This window comes from Coptis chinensis, chromosome 5 (assembly GCF_015680905.1).
Source record: "Coptis chinensis isolate HL-2020 chromosome 5, ASM1568090v1, whole genome shotgun sequence".
NCBI lineage: Eukaryota > Viridiplantae > Streptophyta > Magnoliopsida > Ranunculales > Ranunculaceae > Coptis > Coptis chinensis.
This window is the reverse complement of record NC_141460.1, coordinates 92,120,524-92,137,670: the sequence shown is the minus strand read 5'-3', so window position 1 is coordinate 92,137,670 and position 17,147 is coordinate 92,120,524. Positions and strand designations below refer to the sequence as shown.

General features: G+C 34.5%; 1 protein-coding gene and 1 long non-coding RNA gene across 2 annotated transcripts; both read right to left on the bottom strand.

Moving 5' to 3' along the window:
- Positions 1 to 7,947: 7,947 nt before the first annotated feature.
- LOC147500088 (transcription factor MYB12-like) lies at positions 7,948 to 10,138 on the bottom strand. Its single transcript, XM_086559260.1, has 3 exons — positions 9,956 to 10,138; positions 8,828 to 8,957; positions 7,948 to 8,598 (listed from the first exon to the last, which is right to left on the bottom strand). Exons 1-3 carry the CDS (start codon positions 10,092 to 10,094, stop codon positions 8,055 to 8,057), a joined length of 813 nt encoding a protein of 270 aa, XP_086415386.1. The 5' UTR covers positions 10,095 to 10,138; the 3' UTR covers positions 7,948 to 8,054.
- Positions 10,139 to 12,391: 2,253 nt separating this feature from the next.
- Positions 12,392 to 16,713, bottom strand: LOC147500087 (uncharacterized). Its single transcript, XR_015196192.1, has 4 exons — positions 16,558 to 16,713; positions 16,038 to 16,130; positions 13,169 to 13,506; positions 12,392 to 12,787 (listed from the first exon to the last, which is right to left on the bottom strand). It is a non-coding gene; the product is annotated as an uncharacterized LOC147500087 (long non-coding RNA).
- Between the last annotated feature and the right edge of the window lie 434 nt (positions 16,714 to 17,147).

Here is a 17,147-nt window from a genome sequence, read left to right as displayed (position 1 = left end):
GGGCATTTTTTTGTTTGTTTTTTTTTTATATAGGATTCTACTGTAAAATGTCTTATAAGAGCTGATTTCAATTTATAAAAATTAAATTGATCTATTTCAATTCTATAAGTCTTATAATTTGAAAAATGACTCAAACACCACCGTCCATATACCCTTAGCCTCATTTATCTCTTCTTTCATTTTCATTATTTTATTTTCCAAATAACTCCATTACCCTAACCACCACCGACTACCACCACCACCACCACCACTGCCGCCACTGCCACCACCACCATCACCATCACCACCATCACCACCACCATTCTGTTATTAAAACCACCACCACCATCACTACCACCGTACTATTAAGACCAATATCATCACCTCCACTACCACCACCACCGTACTATTAAAACTATCACCACCACTACCGTGCTATTAAGACATCCACCACTTCTACTACCACCACCATCACCATACTATTAAAACCAATATCATCACCTCCACTACTACCACCACCGTGCTATTAAGACCACTACCACTACCACTACCACCGCCAATTAAAGTAGTTTTCTAAAATTGATATTCTAATTATCAAAATTGATTTGAAACCGAAAATCAAACTATACGTTTATTTCAAATTAATATATTCAAGTTAAATGCGATGTAAAGAGGGTTATATTTGTCAAATAACCATCTATAAGATGTCATGATTTGTTTTTCTATTTTTAAAAGTGCTTATAAGAGGAACTTAAAATTAAAAACAAACCACTTTATAAGACCCTCTTATAACTTAACTTAAAAAAACAAATAGCCCCTTAGTCACTTTCTAATTCTAGCTAGAAGTACTTCATTCCGTAAACCGAGATGAAGTGTCGTGTTTAATTTTCTTGTGTTTTAAAGTTGTGGAATCTTTAAAGGGCATGCACTTTATTCCGCAAACACAGATGAAGTCTCCTATTTTATGGGGAAAGCTGTGGAACCATTAAATGACATGAAAGCGCAAGTGCAACAAATTTCAACATTTGGTTTCAAACTTTCAATTGTAGGAAAGGAGCTCGCGACCAATTGAAATCAATAGAGTACTTAGCCGGTTAGATTCAGTAAGACGAGTGGCTAATCGAACAATTCGACCCGGGATATTCAGAAATTACAAGTCAGTAAAACTTTGGCCATATACTATTTGTTAGTAGTACGTAGTATTAATTAATTAATTAATTTATTATTATTATTTTTTGTCATAAGTTCAGGGGGCTATGCCCTACTGGCATGCACATTGCCCCGCCACTAGTAGGTATAATAGAGCTTCTACGTAGATATGTCAGGTAGAAGCATTTTTAATTACGAGTATGCGAACCGTGCTACGCATCAGTATTTTTTCAAATCTTTAAACTTGTCGCTCTAACATCTCTTTGATAGTATGATTTTTTGAATTCTATTTATAATCTAAAAAATAATATAAAAACATTAGGAGGGGTTGAATATAATTTGAGTGACGTGAATGAGATTTTCTAAATTATTTTAAATAATATGAAACTAATTATAATTTCAATAAAGTGAGAGAATTTTTGGTAAATTGTTTAAAAAGGAGGGAGCTGATTAGAATAATTAAGGGAGGCAGTTCTAAAATCATAAAATAGAGAGATTACAAATACACAGTTCGGTTGAGAAATTTTCCTCCTAAAGATCCGGCTATCATATAGTGTAGAGATGTCCTTTATATTATGTCCCTAGATGATTAGATCTTGTACTTTCCTTTATTAGACTACCTACTGTGCACGTGGTATCCACGTGGAATCTACAATTTTTTTTTTTTTTTTTTTAACCGATAAACATTAAATTATTATTTTACTCTTCAAAAAGTAAAAAAAAAATAACAATAAAAAACTGTAAAATGACTAAAATAGGGACGTACACCAAAATTACAATTTTGCTTATGCAAAATGATTTTTTTTAAATATAAAATTACCAAACTGCCCCTGTGACGTACGTGAAAATAATATTCATCATACCCCATATTTTTCTATATAGTAAGATGTCAAAGTCCATAGTATGAATACCCAGTTCTTAATAAGCACATCCATCACTACAAATTCAAGATATGAGTACCTCATTGAATTTCCTATCAAAATATATATAGTTCAGTGAAACTTTCTAAATTCAAGAATATTACAAAGAGGGAGTTGCACATGTTTTGTAGCACTTCTTTTAATTTGAAACCTTGTTCTCATATCTACCGGTTAACTTAATTTACTTAGGCCCTGTTTGGCAGCATGAATTGCCCAACCTGTAGAAGGAATAAGACCCTGTATACCAGGTCTTAGTGTTTGGTCCCGTCCATTTTATGAATTGGGGCCACAACTAATGAATAGGGTATAAACCAGGTAAATTGTGAAACCAGAAAAAACATGTATAGTGGATCTTTGGGTTTAAGTGAGATAACGTAATACACGAGAGATATACAAGAGAGAGAAAACATCTTTTTATTATTCATTCAAGTTATACACTCAAAAAATTGATCCTTCTTCTTCACCCACTCATTTTCTTCTATCACAAATTTCTCTCTTCACCTTTCCAAATTAAAATTAGATATCATAAACAGGAGGAGCAAACAACAAAAAAAACATAAATAATGGTCTATGGTTTCTTCTTCTTCACCGTCTCCATTCCAATCGACCGACCATCACTTTGATTTTTCAATGAAATTATGTTGAATTGAAGTTTGGTTTTTCTTTTTGAAGTTATTGATACAGGTTTTCTTTGGTGGATTTGTGTGTGTGTGTGTGTGTGTGTTTTTTTTTTTTTTTTTTTTATTCTATTGGGGGAGTTGAAAAAAAAAACAATGAAAAACAGCACGAGACAATCTCTCTAAAGAAAAAGGGACCAAACAGTTTCTAGAGTAACTACTTTTTGAGTATCTACCACTTGTTTTCCATACCCTAAACATGGTCGAGTACTACCGAATTTCATATGGCCAAACAGAGCCTTAGCGAACTGAACTAAAGCAAAGTGAAATGCCTAATTATAGCATCTATCTAATTATAGAGGTTGGTGCTCCAAGAGCTCATATATCATTTCAGCAAATTGACACATGTCACTTTTAAGTGAGTTCAATCATGTGATGATTAGCTAAAGACTACTAGGTGACACAAGATCAAACTTACAATGCAAGTCAACAAAGGCTGTTAGGTCTGGCCTGGCCCTATGAGGAAAAAAATTAATTGGGTGGATGCTCATTGCAGGTTGTACATTGACAAACCCTAGTAATTACAAAACGGAAAGGTTGATCACCATGTTTTGAGAGGAATTGAACTTGACTACCATAGTACCATACAAATATGCAAACCGTACTACACATTGATTTATTTGGATTTTAATTGTAAATGGTAATTGTAATTATATAGGAGAGACTCATCTATTTATTTATTTTAAATAAAATGAGAGATAATTATGTTATTTAAATAATATTAGGGAGGTTTTTTTTAATTATTAATAATAAATAAGAGTAATTATTTAATTTAAGTGACATTATAGAGGTGTTTCTAAATTATTAATAAAAAAAATACCTCGTTCAAATTATATTAATAAAAGTGGAGCTTATTCTAAATTTAGTGAGGGAGGTGTTTCTAAATTAAGTAAATAGGAAAATCTTAAATTGCCTACTCGATACGTACTGAGAATGGTATTCCAGAAGACCCGGCTATCATATATATACAAGTATGCAAACCGTGCTACGCACCGAGGTATTTTTTTTTCCTAAGTGACATTAGGAAGTTTTTTTTTCTAAATTCTTAATAAAAGAGGGTTTGTTCTAAATTCAAAAATGGAGAATAATGAAATAATTTAACCGATATTATGGGGTTTTTTCTAAATTATTAATAGGGGTTTCTAATTTTTGTGAGGGGTAAGTTTATAAATTGAGCAAATAGGAGATTTCAATTTGCTCGACAAAGGGAGAGTGAGTTCCTAAAAACCTTAATCCGGCTATCATATAGTGTAATAGTGTAGAGATATGCATAAAGCTAAGATATATGATAGATTGGTTGTAAATAATATAATGCCACAAAGCTATTATTGTACTTGCTGCATTGTTAAGCACGAACAATATCTTTCACAACACTAAATTAAATCCACATAAATCCTACCTATATTAATATCCGTTTCTCCCAAGATGCTCATAGTGAGCCACATCAGCAAAGTTTTTAAAATAGTCCCTATTTGAAAAATAATTACTTGCCTTCTTACCAAACTAACCCTGAATTTGGCCTGCTCTCTAATTTAATATAAATTAAAATTGTCCTTTTATGTGTTATGCTAAAACAAAAAACAAAGCTACGCATTATTTCATTATTTCAAATGTACGCATGGGATTAGTTAATAGATATGGATATGTATTAGTTAATAGATATGGATATGGATTACTTATTGGATATGGATATGTTAAACTTCCAAGTGCTTCTCTTAAATATAGGCCGAGACATGATGGGTTTAAGAATAACAGGCTCGGCCACAGGTCGGGCTGCATGGCTAGTTGTATATTAAATTAGAGTTCACGTTGGATTTTTTCATAGAAGAGAATAGTATGTTGTTATGTTTTGTGTTTCGTATTTGTAACAAAACTGAACTATATTCAAATAGGACATGGAATTGTTTTTTTTTTGTTTTGACAAGTATCGGTCACTGAATAACAAAATCTATAACCTGATAACTAATATTGTGGTAACCAATCATACAAACACAACTTGCTTGTTTGAGTTCAATTCAAAGTTCTCATCAGGTTCAAGTACATTGGTGTTTAGTTTTTTTGCATCCCATTTGTCATCCTTTCCACAATTCTGTCACAGAGTTAGTTGTTTCACCAATACTTTGACACTCCTGCAAAAAAAAATGTTAGTATGTAAGATCATGCTGATTTTGTTATAGTCATATTCTACCTTGCAAGCTTTTTCGGTACGATAACTATTGTACAACTTTCATTGCAACTGAAAATATGGTGTAACCTAACTAAAATCGAAATTCGCCTTCTTTAAGAAATGCATGCTCCATCTAGCTAGTTAGTTATCACGTCAACAACACATTGTCGTGGATCATCACCACTAAAATATTTATTTCAACTATACAACGCGACCACCACACTAAAGATTTGTAGTTTTTTCACTCTATGGTCTTGAGATGATTCCAATCAATTTTAATTGACAACAACGCCTCAGTTTTTTACATACCAAACATGCATAGTCTTCGCACGTACTTGGGAAAAATAAATTTTGAAGATCATGTGAAAACGTACCTAAATGCTAGATCAAATTCAAATCAAATAAGCGAACATCTTTATGCAGTTTCAATGGGATATGGTAAATAAGTAAATTTAGGGACGGAGTCAGGAATCTGAGTTTGGGGTGTCAACTCATCTTGTAGGGGGCAGTAGTTCAAACTTGAAAAAAAATTGGGGTGGCCAGAATCTTATAGATTCAAAAATTTCTTACAACATTTAAACTAATTCTAATATATAATAATTGTTTTTCCAAAATTTTGGGTGCCTACTGCACCCTTGCAACCCCTAGATCCGTGTTATATGCGTACACGAATCAAAATTTTAATTAATACCCGACCTACTACTCGTAATGAATTAAATCTCCTTATGTCAACCCCTAGATCCATCACGGGTCTTATATGCGTACACGAATCAAAATTTTACTTAATACCCGACCTACTAGTCGTAATGAATTAAATCTCCTTATGTCATTTGAGGTGGTTATTGATGGGCATCTGTAGCAAAAAATAAAATAAGACGTGACTCGGTTCATTCTGTGTGTTAAACATATTGCACAACACGAACAAAGAGAGATCGAAAAGGCGATAATGATCTCGTCAAAAATAATTTGTCAAGGTCTTACATAAAATGATTGTTATACATCATCATGAGGTGGTGTGACTATACAAGATAATTCTTAGAGCGACATCAGTATCCAAAATTATAGCATGTTGAAGACTTGAAGCCAAGGGTTTTTTTCTTTTCAGCATAGTAATGAGTGCAATCGTAAAGACTAAGACAAATAAATAATGAAGGCTATGTTTTAAACGTGTTTTTTGAATGCTATGAAATAAATGGAATCTAGATCCTTCAAATTCTTTTCTCTAACCAATCAAGTAATCCAATGAATAAAGACCATTGAAAAGATAAATAAGGTGGAGTACTGGAGTGGTTTGGGTTACACTTGCTCCATTTTCATTAAGAAGAGGAATTGGTTGTCGAAGGGTTTCCATTAGAGGAGCTAGTAACTCGAAAACCTTAACACGATCTCGAACTAATCCTACTTCTGATGTAGTTAGTTAGGGATCGGACTTACTTTTTTTTTGCCGGAAAGGTTTGCATTGTATAAAGAATTTGAAATATAGTACAAAAGTTATAAGTAAAAAATATAAGGAAAAAAACAGAAACATAAAGGTTTGGAGCACAGTTCCATACATCACAGATTCGACTGACATTGTAGTGTTCTAGGCCTCTAGCCAAATCTATAATAGGTTCTATATGGCCATCATTCCATGGAGGTTATAAAGTGTGGTCTGTAAGATGTCCACTCTAATGCTCCTTCCACCAAACTTGCCGTATGCTAGCTTTGTGGCCATGCCGGGTCGATCTGCTGCAAAGTTGGCTTCTCTCCATGTGTGAGTGAGCCTCCATTCTATACCATGAGAGCTACCTCTATGGTTCTATACCATCTTCCTCTGTATTGCCAAGGCACATCCGTCTTGTTAAAGGCTTGTACACTACTGCTTTCGAATCAGATTCAATCCAAACTGTGCTCCAGTTGTTATTCCTTGCTACTTCCATGGCTTGTGTAACCGCATGGCATTCTGCTTCATAATTAGTGACTTGACCTAGACCTTGCACCATTACGCCCATCACTTTTGCTTCAAAGCCCCTGCAGACCAGACGGTTCCTCCATTTCCAGGGTTGCCCATGCTAGAGCCATTGCAGTTAATTTTGATTTCGTTATGCCTCAGAGGGATCCAAGCTAGCCTCTGATTCTATAAATAATCCCAGAGTGACAAGTGATGCCAAAGTTGTGGAGAACTGTTTGCTCAGCAACTGAACTAAAGTTTCCACCTCGCATTAAGTCCCTTGTCACTCTTAGTTAGGGACTTGCATGTAATACTAGTAATGGTGGGAGGAAGTGAAATCATATACTAGTATAAAGTAAATTAATGTTATACATACATGCATGCATGCATATTGCACTCCAGTGCAGACCAGAAATCAAATGATGTCGATCAAGTCAATCGATTCTAGAAGCAGTCAGTAGAGGATGGAGACATCTGTGAATTGTGGGTGGAGACAGACTCTAAGGCGGAAGCTACAGTTTTCAACGCTGGTGAATTGCATACCATGGCATATGAAAACGAAGTGGACAAAGCTACTGGAGCAGCAAAGTCACCAGCACCTGGAGGGAGGCCGGTGAACCTTGCTGGCTTGCTGCAGATACAGCAGCAAACGTAGAAGTTTGACAGACTACTACTAACCCAATTTTGTACCAAGGAAAACCACCATGGCTCTATAAATGAAAGGGGCCCGACATGACCTACTATAGGTTTGATTGAAAGGAAAAGTAGAAGCTTGTAGACTACATGTGCACTGAGCTTCTCTACCCATATAAACACATCTTTACAGTAATAAAATTCCATCTTGTTTAGCAAAAAAATTAAAGCCGATTTCAGAAATTTAGAATTTGGATATCTATGTGAGATAGATCGAATTGTCATAATGTAAGACTTGAGCACAAAAATCGTTGAGTTCATTCTAAATTCTTAATATAAATTAAATAAAATTCAATAATAATATAACATACCATACATAACTACTAACTAGTTTAGTGATTTATCCTTGTGACAAGAATGCTCTTGCTTGTTCATGGAAAGTGGCCCATTTTCCTTAAGATCGATCTAGTACACTGAAGTAATAAAGCAAAATAATACCAACTTTTAAATCTCTTGCACAGATTTGAAGCAACGAACAGAAACTTAGTACAGCAATTTTGCATTCACGTACATTATTACCTCCTAAAACTTGCAATGTTTTATTGGTAAACCCCATTAAAATTCATGTTAAGAGGCCAATTGCAATGCATCTCATTCATTAAAGCAATTTCATCCATTTCGATATTTGAAAATATGGTGCTATTGTTCTCACGTGCACCAGCATACTGTTCCTCATCGTGTGAATAACCTTGGTTGAATGCATTGGCAATGGCCGATTCTGTTGAGTTCTCCCAAAGCAGCATAGAATTGCCAGAATCATGTTGAACGAAATTCTGGAGTTGGAAATTATCCGAAGATGGCCATTCGGGGAAGCATTGGTTTGGCCCCTGATTGAAACAAATTGAATAAGCTGATTGAGTCTCTGAAGATGTTCCCATATCTTGGTGTAGTACCGGTGGGATTGGTTCAAGACTTGAAACTTCAGGAGCATTTGTTTCTTTGGAATTTAATAATGTATTATTCAGATATTGAGCTTGCAATAATCCTTCAAGAATCATTACTTTCGTCTTCAAATATGAATTCCAGTAGTTCTTTATCTCATTATCAGTCCTTCCAGGCAACTGTCGTGCTATCTTAGCCCACCTGATCAATCGTTCAAAACTCGGAACGATCATGATACATCCTTGAACTAACAATTTTGTCTTTATTACACATTATATATCATATTCTTGAGGTATGAGCGGTATGTGATCAGAAAGGCACTTTAAACAACATATATACATCATAACATGGGATATATATAGTTCTGATCACAATATTATTTATCTTGAGGTACCATTCTCACTATTTCAAAATGCAGAGTTTTGCTTACTTGTTTCCTAATGAGTGATGAAGGCTTACGACCATTTCCTCCTCTTCAATTGTTAACCGACCTCGCTTCAGACCTGGTCTCAAGTAGTTAACCCATCGTAACCTACAGCTCTTTCCATTTCGATGCAAACCTGATCATGATTCACAGTAATAACCTGTTGTACATACAACTTGAAAAAAGCTAGCATGGATGCATGTTCCACAAATGAGAGGTGACTACTTATAATAGGCATTTGAGTATCCAAATTAAACCGAAAGAGCCGAAGGAGACTATACTGCAAAAGCCAGGGTGAAGAGAATCACTACGGCCGTATATGTCTAATGAAAAACAGAAAATTATATTCCATCAGTGCATGGCCTGATTAATTAGCTGCTTGATATGACACAATAGCAAAGGGGTGATTTCATTTATCAGTGGCTTTTATGTTGTCTGATGACTGAGATTAAAGTTGTGAATGGTCTTGTTACCTATACGACACGCAGGGGTGGCTCAAGACAATCAGGGGCCTAGGCAAAGTTCAAATGCCAATGGACGCCAGAAATTTTTTTAGTTGGAGAATGCGAGAGAAACGTTGGGAGAAGGCGAGAGAAACAAATTGTTATCCAACGTTATTTCCTAGTTTCCAATATATATTATCTAACATTTAAATAAGAGCTTGAAAAACGATAGTGGGCTGAAAATAAATCATTGAGCTTAATTATATTGGAGCTCTTAGGCTGCGGGGCTAAGCAGTTGCCTATTTTGCTATGGGGGAACCGGCCCTGACGACACGAGTAAAATACAAATCAGTTTTGTCACCATGATTCTTTCGGGTATACATATAAAACAATGATTAATATGAAAAGCCAAAACAAGACATATCATCCAAAGACGTCAGAGTATGTAAGAAAGGAAGACAAGGTACGTTGTGTGTTCACTTGACCATAGCTTTAAATGAAGGGCGTTCGAGAAAGAAAACTACAATGTAGTGTTTCGGCGTGTGTCCACTTGACCAGTTGATCTTTGGTAATCTAATTAAGGACGTTTTGGGCAGACGGCAAGGTGTTCCAGCAGTGTACTATTCACTTGAACTTCACATGTCACGCATGAATAATAACGATGTTCGACGACAAGAATATTTTCACTCACCAGCCTTGACGGGGAGGCAGTTCCAGCAGCAGCCATGACCGTTCTGGAACATGTAATTCCTAAGTGTTTCATCTTCTTGAGGTGACCACAAACCTTTCTTGAGTTTGGTCTCGGGCATGTCAAATGAGCTGCACCCCATTGTCCGAAGTCCTAACAATGCTGCTTTCCAAGCAAATTGCTCAAAGCTTGTTGTGGAGTCACAAAAATATGTGGGACGTGGAGGTAAGATTTATAAGCAGCTACATAACCTACATTACTACTATTATTATTATTATATTATTATTATTATTACTATTATCTCGAAAAAAAAATGACGAAAGATGACACCTAAACTAATGATCGTTGAGACGTTTGTTCTAAAAGTAAATGTGGATTGGGGGGTGGGGCCGTGGGGATAACTGGTTTAATAGTACTAGCTACTGTGCACGTGGTATCTACGTGGGATCTACAGATTTTTTTTTTAAAAATTTTATAAACTTTAAATTACTATTTTACTTTTCAAAAGTTAAAAAAATAATAAAAATATGAAATGACCAAAATACCCCTATGTCCACGCACATTCACTATTCACTCTACCCTTGTTTTTCTATATATTAAAGATTTTAGAATACAACTAGATTTTTAGGCCCGTTCAACGAACGGGGACCGTTTTTATATAATTTTTATTTTATTTTATTATTATGTATCAAAAATCTTATTTCCAAACTATATTGAAACTCATATAGTAAATTAATTGATCAAAGTTCCCCGTGTTAATAATTTGTTATGGTTATTAAACAAAGTTACAAACATAGAGAGCTGAGCAACATTCATTAAAAAGTAAAAACTTGCGCTGTTTATCATTAGTGTAGGGAAGACTGGCACGAAAGAACTCTATTGTCATTTCTTTATAGCACTTGCTGCTTCTAACCCCAATAACTACAACATTTGGACCTATTAAAGAAAGTAATTAATGTAGCCACTTGAGTCATTATAAGTAACTTTAGCTAAATAAATGTATGTGCGAACTTATTATTTTACATTTCCATTATTTTACATTTCCATCCTCACATCTTTTTGGGAAAATTGAATGAGAACCAAACTCCAATTCCTTCAATTATTATATTCCATGTGATTAAAATTAAAATAAATTGAAGTGGAAGCATGTTATCAATTCCTATGGATCTATGGATATATAATAAAGAGGGTACAATTACTGCTATCAAATCGATTAACCAATTATGGAGTTTTGCTTTAACCATATTATACTATCCTGCGTCCTAGATATGTTTTCTTAAGCCTCTTAGAATTACCACTAAGCTAGGTGACCTATTGGCCATGCTTTTAACCTTTTCCTTCTTTTGCTTACTTACAAATGGTGACTTCCATATATATTAGGTATGCATGCACTTTAGGAATTGAAAGGAAATTGAAATGTCTATGTATGCTAATTTTCCTTCTCCAAATATTTAATTACAAACTCATTTATATTCTTAAACATCCCAAATATGCCATATTCACCAAGATGATTATGCAATTCCGCATACATGGGACTTCCGGCTAAAAAACTAATCCAATCAATTCAGCACTCAGCAAATTCTTTAGAAAAGTAAAATACTTGTAAAATCATGTCAACCAGTACATCCAATTTGTTTTTTTTTTTTAATTTTTGTCAATTTATATATATATATATATATATATAATTCTACTTAAGCGAAACCATAAAGCGACATGTATCTGAACCACAAAATAGAATGGGTAGTAGGATGCATGTTCACTCCTAAAACACTAAGGCAAATATATGTTAGAAAAATGAACAGAGTGTTACACCATCCTCTAAAACTGATATTCACATATTGCTTTTAAATTATGTGCTCCGCTCAGTCAGAATGTGGCTGAGTTTCTCTCCCCATCCTTATTCTAAAATTGTGTATTTAATAGTTTGCTAACACTTGAGTCATACATGTTATCCTTCGGAACAAAACTGCTCAACTTCAAAACCAAATATACCAAAAAACCAAATAGCAAATGCCCCTCACGCCAATGAAACATCTATAGTTCTCGAGTCCCATTTTTTTTTTATAAGAATTCGAAAATAATTAAAAAGTTAATAGCAAACTCCTATAATCCAAAGTATATATATATTGCTATCAATAAGAACTGAAAGCTCAACGGTTAGAAGTCATAAGTCATTGTCATGTACACTAAGTTGGAATGAAGTAAACTTAATCTAAGGAACCAAACCTATGGGGGGAAAAATCGATGAAACCTTTTGAGAATTACCAATTAACTTTGTAGCGGTGTTCAACATCTATCCGCCCTTTTCTTTTATTTTTTTCGCATTGACTTAACATGAAGATTTTTTCGGAAAGGATGTCATGATGTTATTCATTTTACTACCCTCAAGATTGTTCAGTGTTTCTTGACAAATTAAAAAAAAAAAAAACTCGCTATAACTTGCACAATTTAGTGCAGAACCTGTTCTATATTGAGTGATCAAGTAATTATAATGGTGGCAGGAACATACATCCCTGTGACCTGACACCTGAGATGCATCTAAAACAATCCATACATTTGGTCATCCCCATTGAACTGAGGTGATTTTAAAAGTAGGGGACATCCTTCTTCAATGTGCAAAAAAGCTTTGAGTGCAGCTGCGGGAGAAACTTAAGTCTTTCAATGTGTGCAATGGAAGCAACCTGCAATTGAAGTATTCTACTGGAGCTGTTGAAAAAAGAGCACTTGGTATACCCCTCAGAGGGGAAGTGTGGGTAATGTTTCAATGATAGTTTTTTGGCAGTCCAGCAGCTGGCGTAACTGTTCCTTCTCGGATTCTGTGATGCATGGGTGTGTCTGTAGAATTACAACATAGATCAGTATGCATACATATGTTTATAGCAATTGACATCTAATTCACTGAAGAGGATATGCTACAAACTGATCAAATACTCATATACGTCAACTTTTTTTCAAATACTAACCACTTGAGAAATGATCTGATTTTTAGTAAGTCACTGCTCAGTTCATTTAGATGATGTTGGTTCCATTGAGTTTGCCAATGAACAACCATTAGCTAGATTTTTCATTTATCAACAGATTAACATAAATAACAGTTAATCGTGCCTTTATCAATATGCATTCACAATCCCCTGATAACATGCATAGGGAACATGAATAGGAATGAAACCTACTTGTTGAAGTACAGGCAGATGAAGCAAAATTAAGATTCATTACCTTGAGATATATGTCAATTGACAATTGCCAAATAAAGGCCATCGTCTAATGGCCGTGCATAGTTAGCTACAGCTGCGACCAATGACAAATTTTGGTTGTTTCAAGTTAATGTCAAAGGTGGCCTTTGCAAGGTTGCCATTAATAAGTTTATTTGCTACCATTGTGATTGTAGTAAGATATGGTGAGCCGATCAAGGTGGGCATCATATGCACATCACAGAAAGGCCCCACCAGTCACATGGCTTGAAAGATCACTTCTCATTGTGTAGCCAAATATCATTTGGTATGGCAACCTTACTTTCCATCTCCTCTGTATATTTGAATTCTCTGTTGTAACGCCTGTATCATCAAAAATAAGATAAGGTAAGGTATAAAGCAAGAAGCAGTTCACTTCAGGTTCGTAACAGCTAGAGCTAAAACAAATCACTTCTACTTTCAGCCAGTTTGCAGGATGAGGTTCCAGTCTCCACTAACATGTTGAACCCCTCTTTCAGTTTACTTTGCAACTCTTACAACCTTAAGAGATGTACTAACTTGTCATTCTCTTCCTTCTATAGATCACCATGCTTCTACTCCCTTTGAATTTATTCACTACAATGTCTAGGTGTCTCAAGTTCTTTCTTACTCTGGCTGGCTTCTGGTAAAGATGGAGGGCTATATATAAAAATTAGCTCATTGGACAGGCAAGCAACTGATTAATTGCTCTGCCTCCTTAAGATGTCCATTTCTAGTGAGCAAATCCTCTGTCTACATGCTAAAAACACAGCGACAACATAGTCAATCCTATTAGACTTGATGCCAAATGATTTAATTTTGAATGAACTCTTCCAGCCCCATATATGCATGCCATGAAGGGCTAAGATTAGAACTGTCCAAGAACTATAAAAAAGTCTCCTTCATTAATTCAATTTATATATGCAAAAGATGAAGAACTCTCCATTCATGGGGACATTGTTTTAATAGAAACATTGACTACGAAATAAATTGAGTTCATACTGACTCATACATACGAAAGTTATGTAACTTAATATAATTGTTATGTTGAATTATTAATATTTTAGAAAGGAATCCACCTATTCTCAGTCTTAGCTTAGGAAAATAATTGAAGCAGTCCATTCGCTACAAAGAGCCAAAATAACTCCGCTTATGATATTGCCAATTTTCATGAAGATAAAATGAGATCAGAAAATGAAGATATTTAAGAAGATCCTTCTCTGTTTCCAACTCATCACATCATGTCTCTCTGTTCGTCTAGGATTTGTCCTTAATAATATACGTAATCATAGTTATAAAAGTGAACAATGCCAAAAATATGTAAAAGCAAACAATGAAGAAGAAAATAAATCAAACGTACAACAAACCCACAAACCCTGAAAGTTCATAACTTGGTTTTTTCAAATTCAAAAATCTGCATTGAATAGCTTCAGAAGCCACATTCAATCTACAATGCTCCCCCTATGACTATTTTGATATGTACCGAAACAATAATTGGCAGAACTCGTAAACATTCCAAGTTACCAACAAACTGAAACATATTCCACTAAAGATATTGAGATTTTTCTCTAAATACTATCATGCACAAATTCATATAATAATACTTAAGAGTTCAAAGTGGCACAATGAAAAGCAAAAACCTAACCATTGAATTGAATTGGAAAATAATGAACTAAACAATGTTAGTGTGGCTATAATCTACTTGGGTCTGCGGTTGAATACTCACTCTAAAATTTGCCAGAATTACATCCCAATTATTAGTTGACCTGAAATTGCACTACCAACCATTGTTTTTCACAGTTTATCCTACCTTCCAAATTCTAATCCAACACTATCATATATATAGCTAAAACTATATAATTTTAAAATAAATTCTTTGTTATCAATATGTCACAACCCAATGAAAGTACTCATTAACATCAAAATTTAGATTACCAAGAATTTAGATTACCAAGATGCTCATGATGCAATACATTAATATGGTCTAAGCTAATATAGATTTTCCCTATTTAAATAATTGTCTTCCTTAGATGGAAGTATTATAATGAAGAATAATAAGCCTGCAAAGGGGTGGGGGTGGGGCGGGTAGCACCAATGCACCATTATATATACAGTAACTAACATTGTATCTTGACTATGTCTCGATTCCAAACTTGTGAGTACTTGTTTAAAAGTCACATAAGGTGAATCAAATCAAAGTACTTGTCCCTTGTAAGTCACTGGAAATCATATCTGAAGAATCAAATGAAATGAACCAATTATCATGTACTTAAAAAGAGAAAGGAAGTGAACTTTCGATGATAGTCTTAGGTATGAGTTTGTCTATGGAGAACGTTGCCCAGTGTCATTGACTTGTGAAGATCGCGAAAAGGATTACAACAACAAACTCCGACAGTATGCTCATATTTTCCTCCATGTTTTAAACTAATATTGTTCACTACCACATAAAAAGTATAGAAAAGAAGAGAGATAAATAGTGGATTAATTAGCAAATTAGTGGAACAAACAGTTAGCACTCTTATATGTACAGTGTACATAAATAAGTGTAATAGTAGCATGGCAGATCACACGAACACTGCGGTAGACTCTGTTAAGATAAGGTGGTGATTCAAACCTTCGGACAACCAAGTTGACAAAGGGAAATAATAACATGAACTGGTGAACCACATGCACAACCATTCCAAATAACTTGGTAGACTTCGTCGACAAAGTACACAACATTAAATAACAACATCTTATAATGTGTGGTTGAATTGAACCCCATTTATAAGATTTAAGAAGTATTTAAACTACCACCATCAAAAGAACTGAAAAAATATCAAACCAAAACTACAGATGACAAAACTGCACAAAGAAAATAAAAAAAGAATGGTTACCTTGGTTAGTATGTTTATACTTGCATTCGAGAAAAACAATTCTTAGATAGCAGTAAAACACATCCATAATGGCCACCGAAACCTCCATGACTCCTGCCAAAACCGCAACAATCGTTTATGTCTTATCTCTTTTTTCAAGTCAATAATATATTAAGCAGATGATGAAGAGGATCCCTGAACAATAATCTATAAAAATTTTGGATATGATCCTTGGAAGTAGGTTAGTGTTGATGAAGACGACAAGGACATAGAAACTAATTTTAATATAATCCAAAATGAGGAAAGGAGAAGTGCAGAAACCGGCAGAGAGGAGGATGAAAGAGAGTTTTACCTCAAAGAAGTGGGAGGGGAGAGAAGTTAAGATAAGATGCAAAGAGTGCAAGTTAAGCCAACGATGACTCAAGAGCATTCCTCATTTGTTTTTTAATATGATCTCTCAGGAATAGTCTAGGATGATATGCACTCAGCTTCTATTGGTCATTGTTATATCATACATTTGTTCATATTAACTAAATTATACCTAAACATGTTTGGCTTGTTTTACTTTAGTCCGTTTTCCTTCTTTTTTACGCCGGTGATAGCGATATCTATCCCTAATCATACAGGTATGTCGCCACTGTTCATTCTCAGGGATTCATTGCTGATGTGTACGAAGCCGTTCAACACTTGCCATTATCTGTTATCCATATTACATAGAAAATCAAAACGCCATAAAACTGGAAAAAATAATAATAATAAAGAATAAGATTTAAGAAGCGAATGAGAAGAAAATCTTCAATTCGGAGATCGATGTTACCCAAACATTAATAAACGCCATAATCAAAAACTGGTGAGAAGACATAAACATAAAATAAGCATTTAATCAAAAACTTCGTAATTAAATAAAAGAGGAATGGAAACGACAAAAAAAATGGAAGAGATTACACATCTTCAAGCAATGATTACCAACATGTTTGTGCATTAATTGGATCAATCAGTAATGGAAAATAAGATAAATACATAACAATCCGCTTCCAACTCTATGAATAAAAACCCAAAGACGGAGGAAATCCATATTTTTTATATTAATATGACGTATATCAGTTATGAAATCAACTGCACATGGAGCCG

Excerpts from the sequence above, each read along its gene's own strand:
- LOC147500088 (XM_086559260.1), bottom strand. The coding sequence starts at position 10,094 with ATGGGGTGCAGCTCATTTGACATGCCCGAGACCAAACTCAAGAAAGGT. Across the intron at positions 8,958-9,955 it reads CTGCCTCCCCGTCAAGGCTG|GTTTGCATCGAAATGGAAAG; the intron begins GTGAGTGAAAAT and ends AATCATGATCAG. Across the intron at positions 8,599-8,827 it reads CATCACTCATTAGGAAACAA|GTGGGCTAAGATAGCACGAC; the intron begins GTAAGCAAAACT and ends ACGATTGATCAG.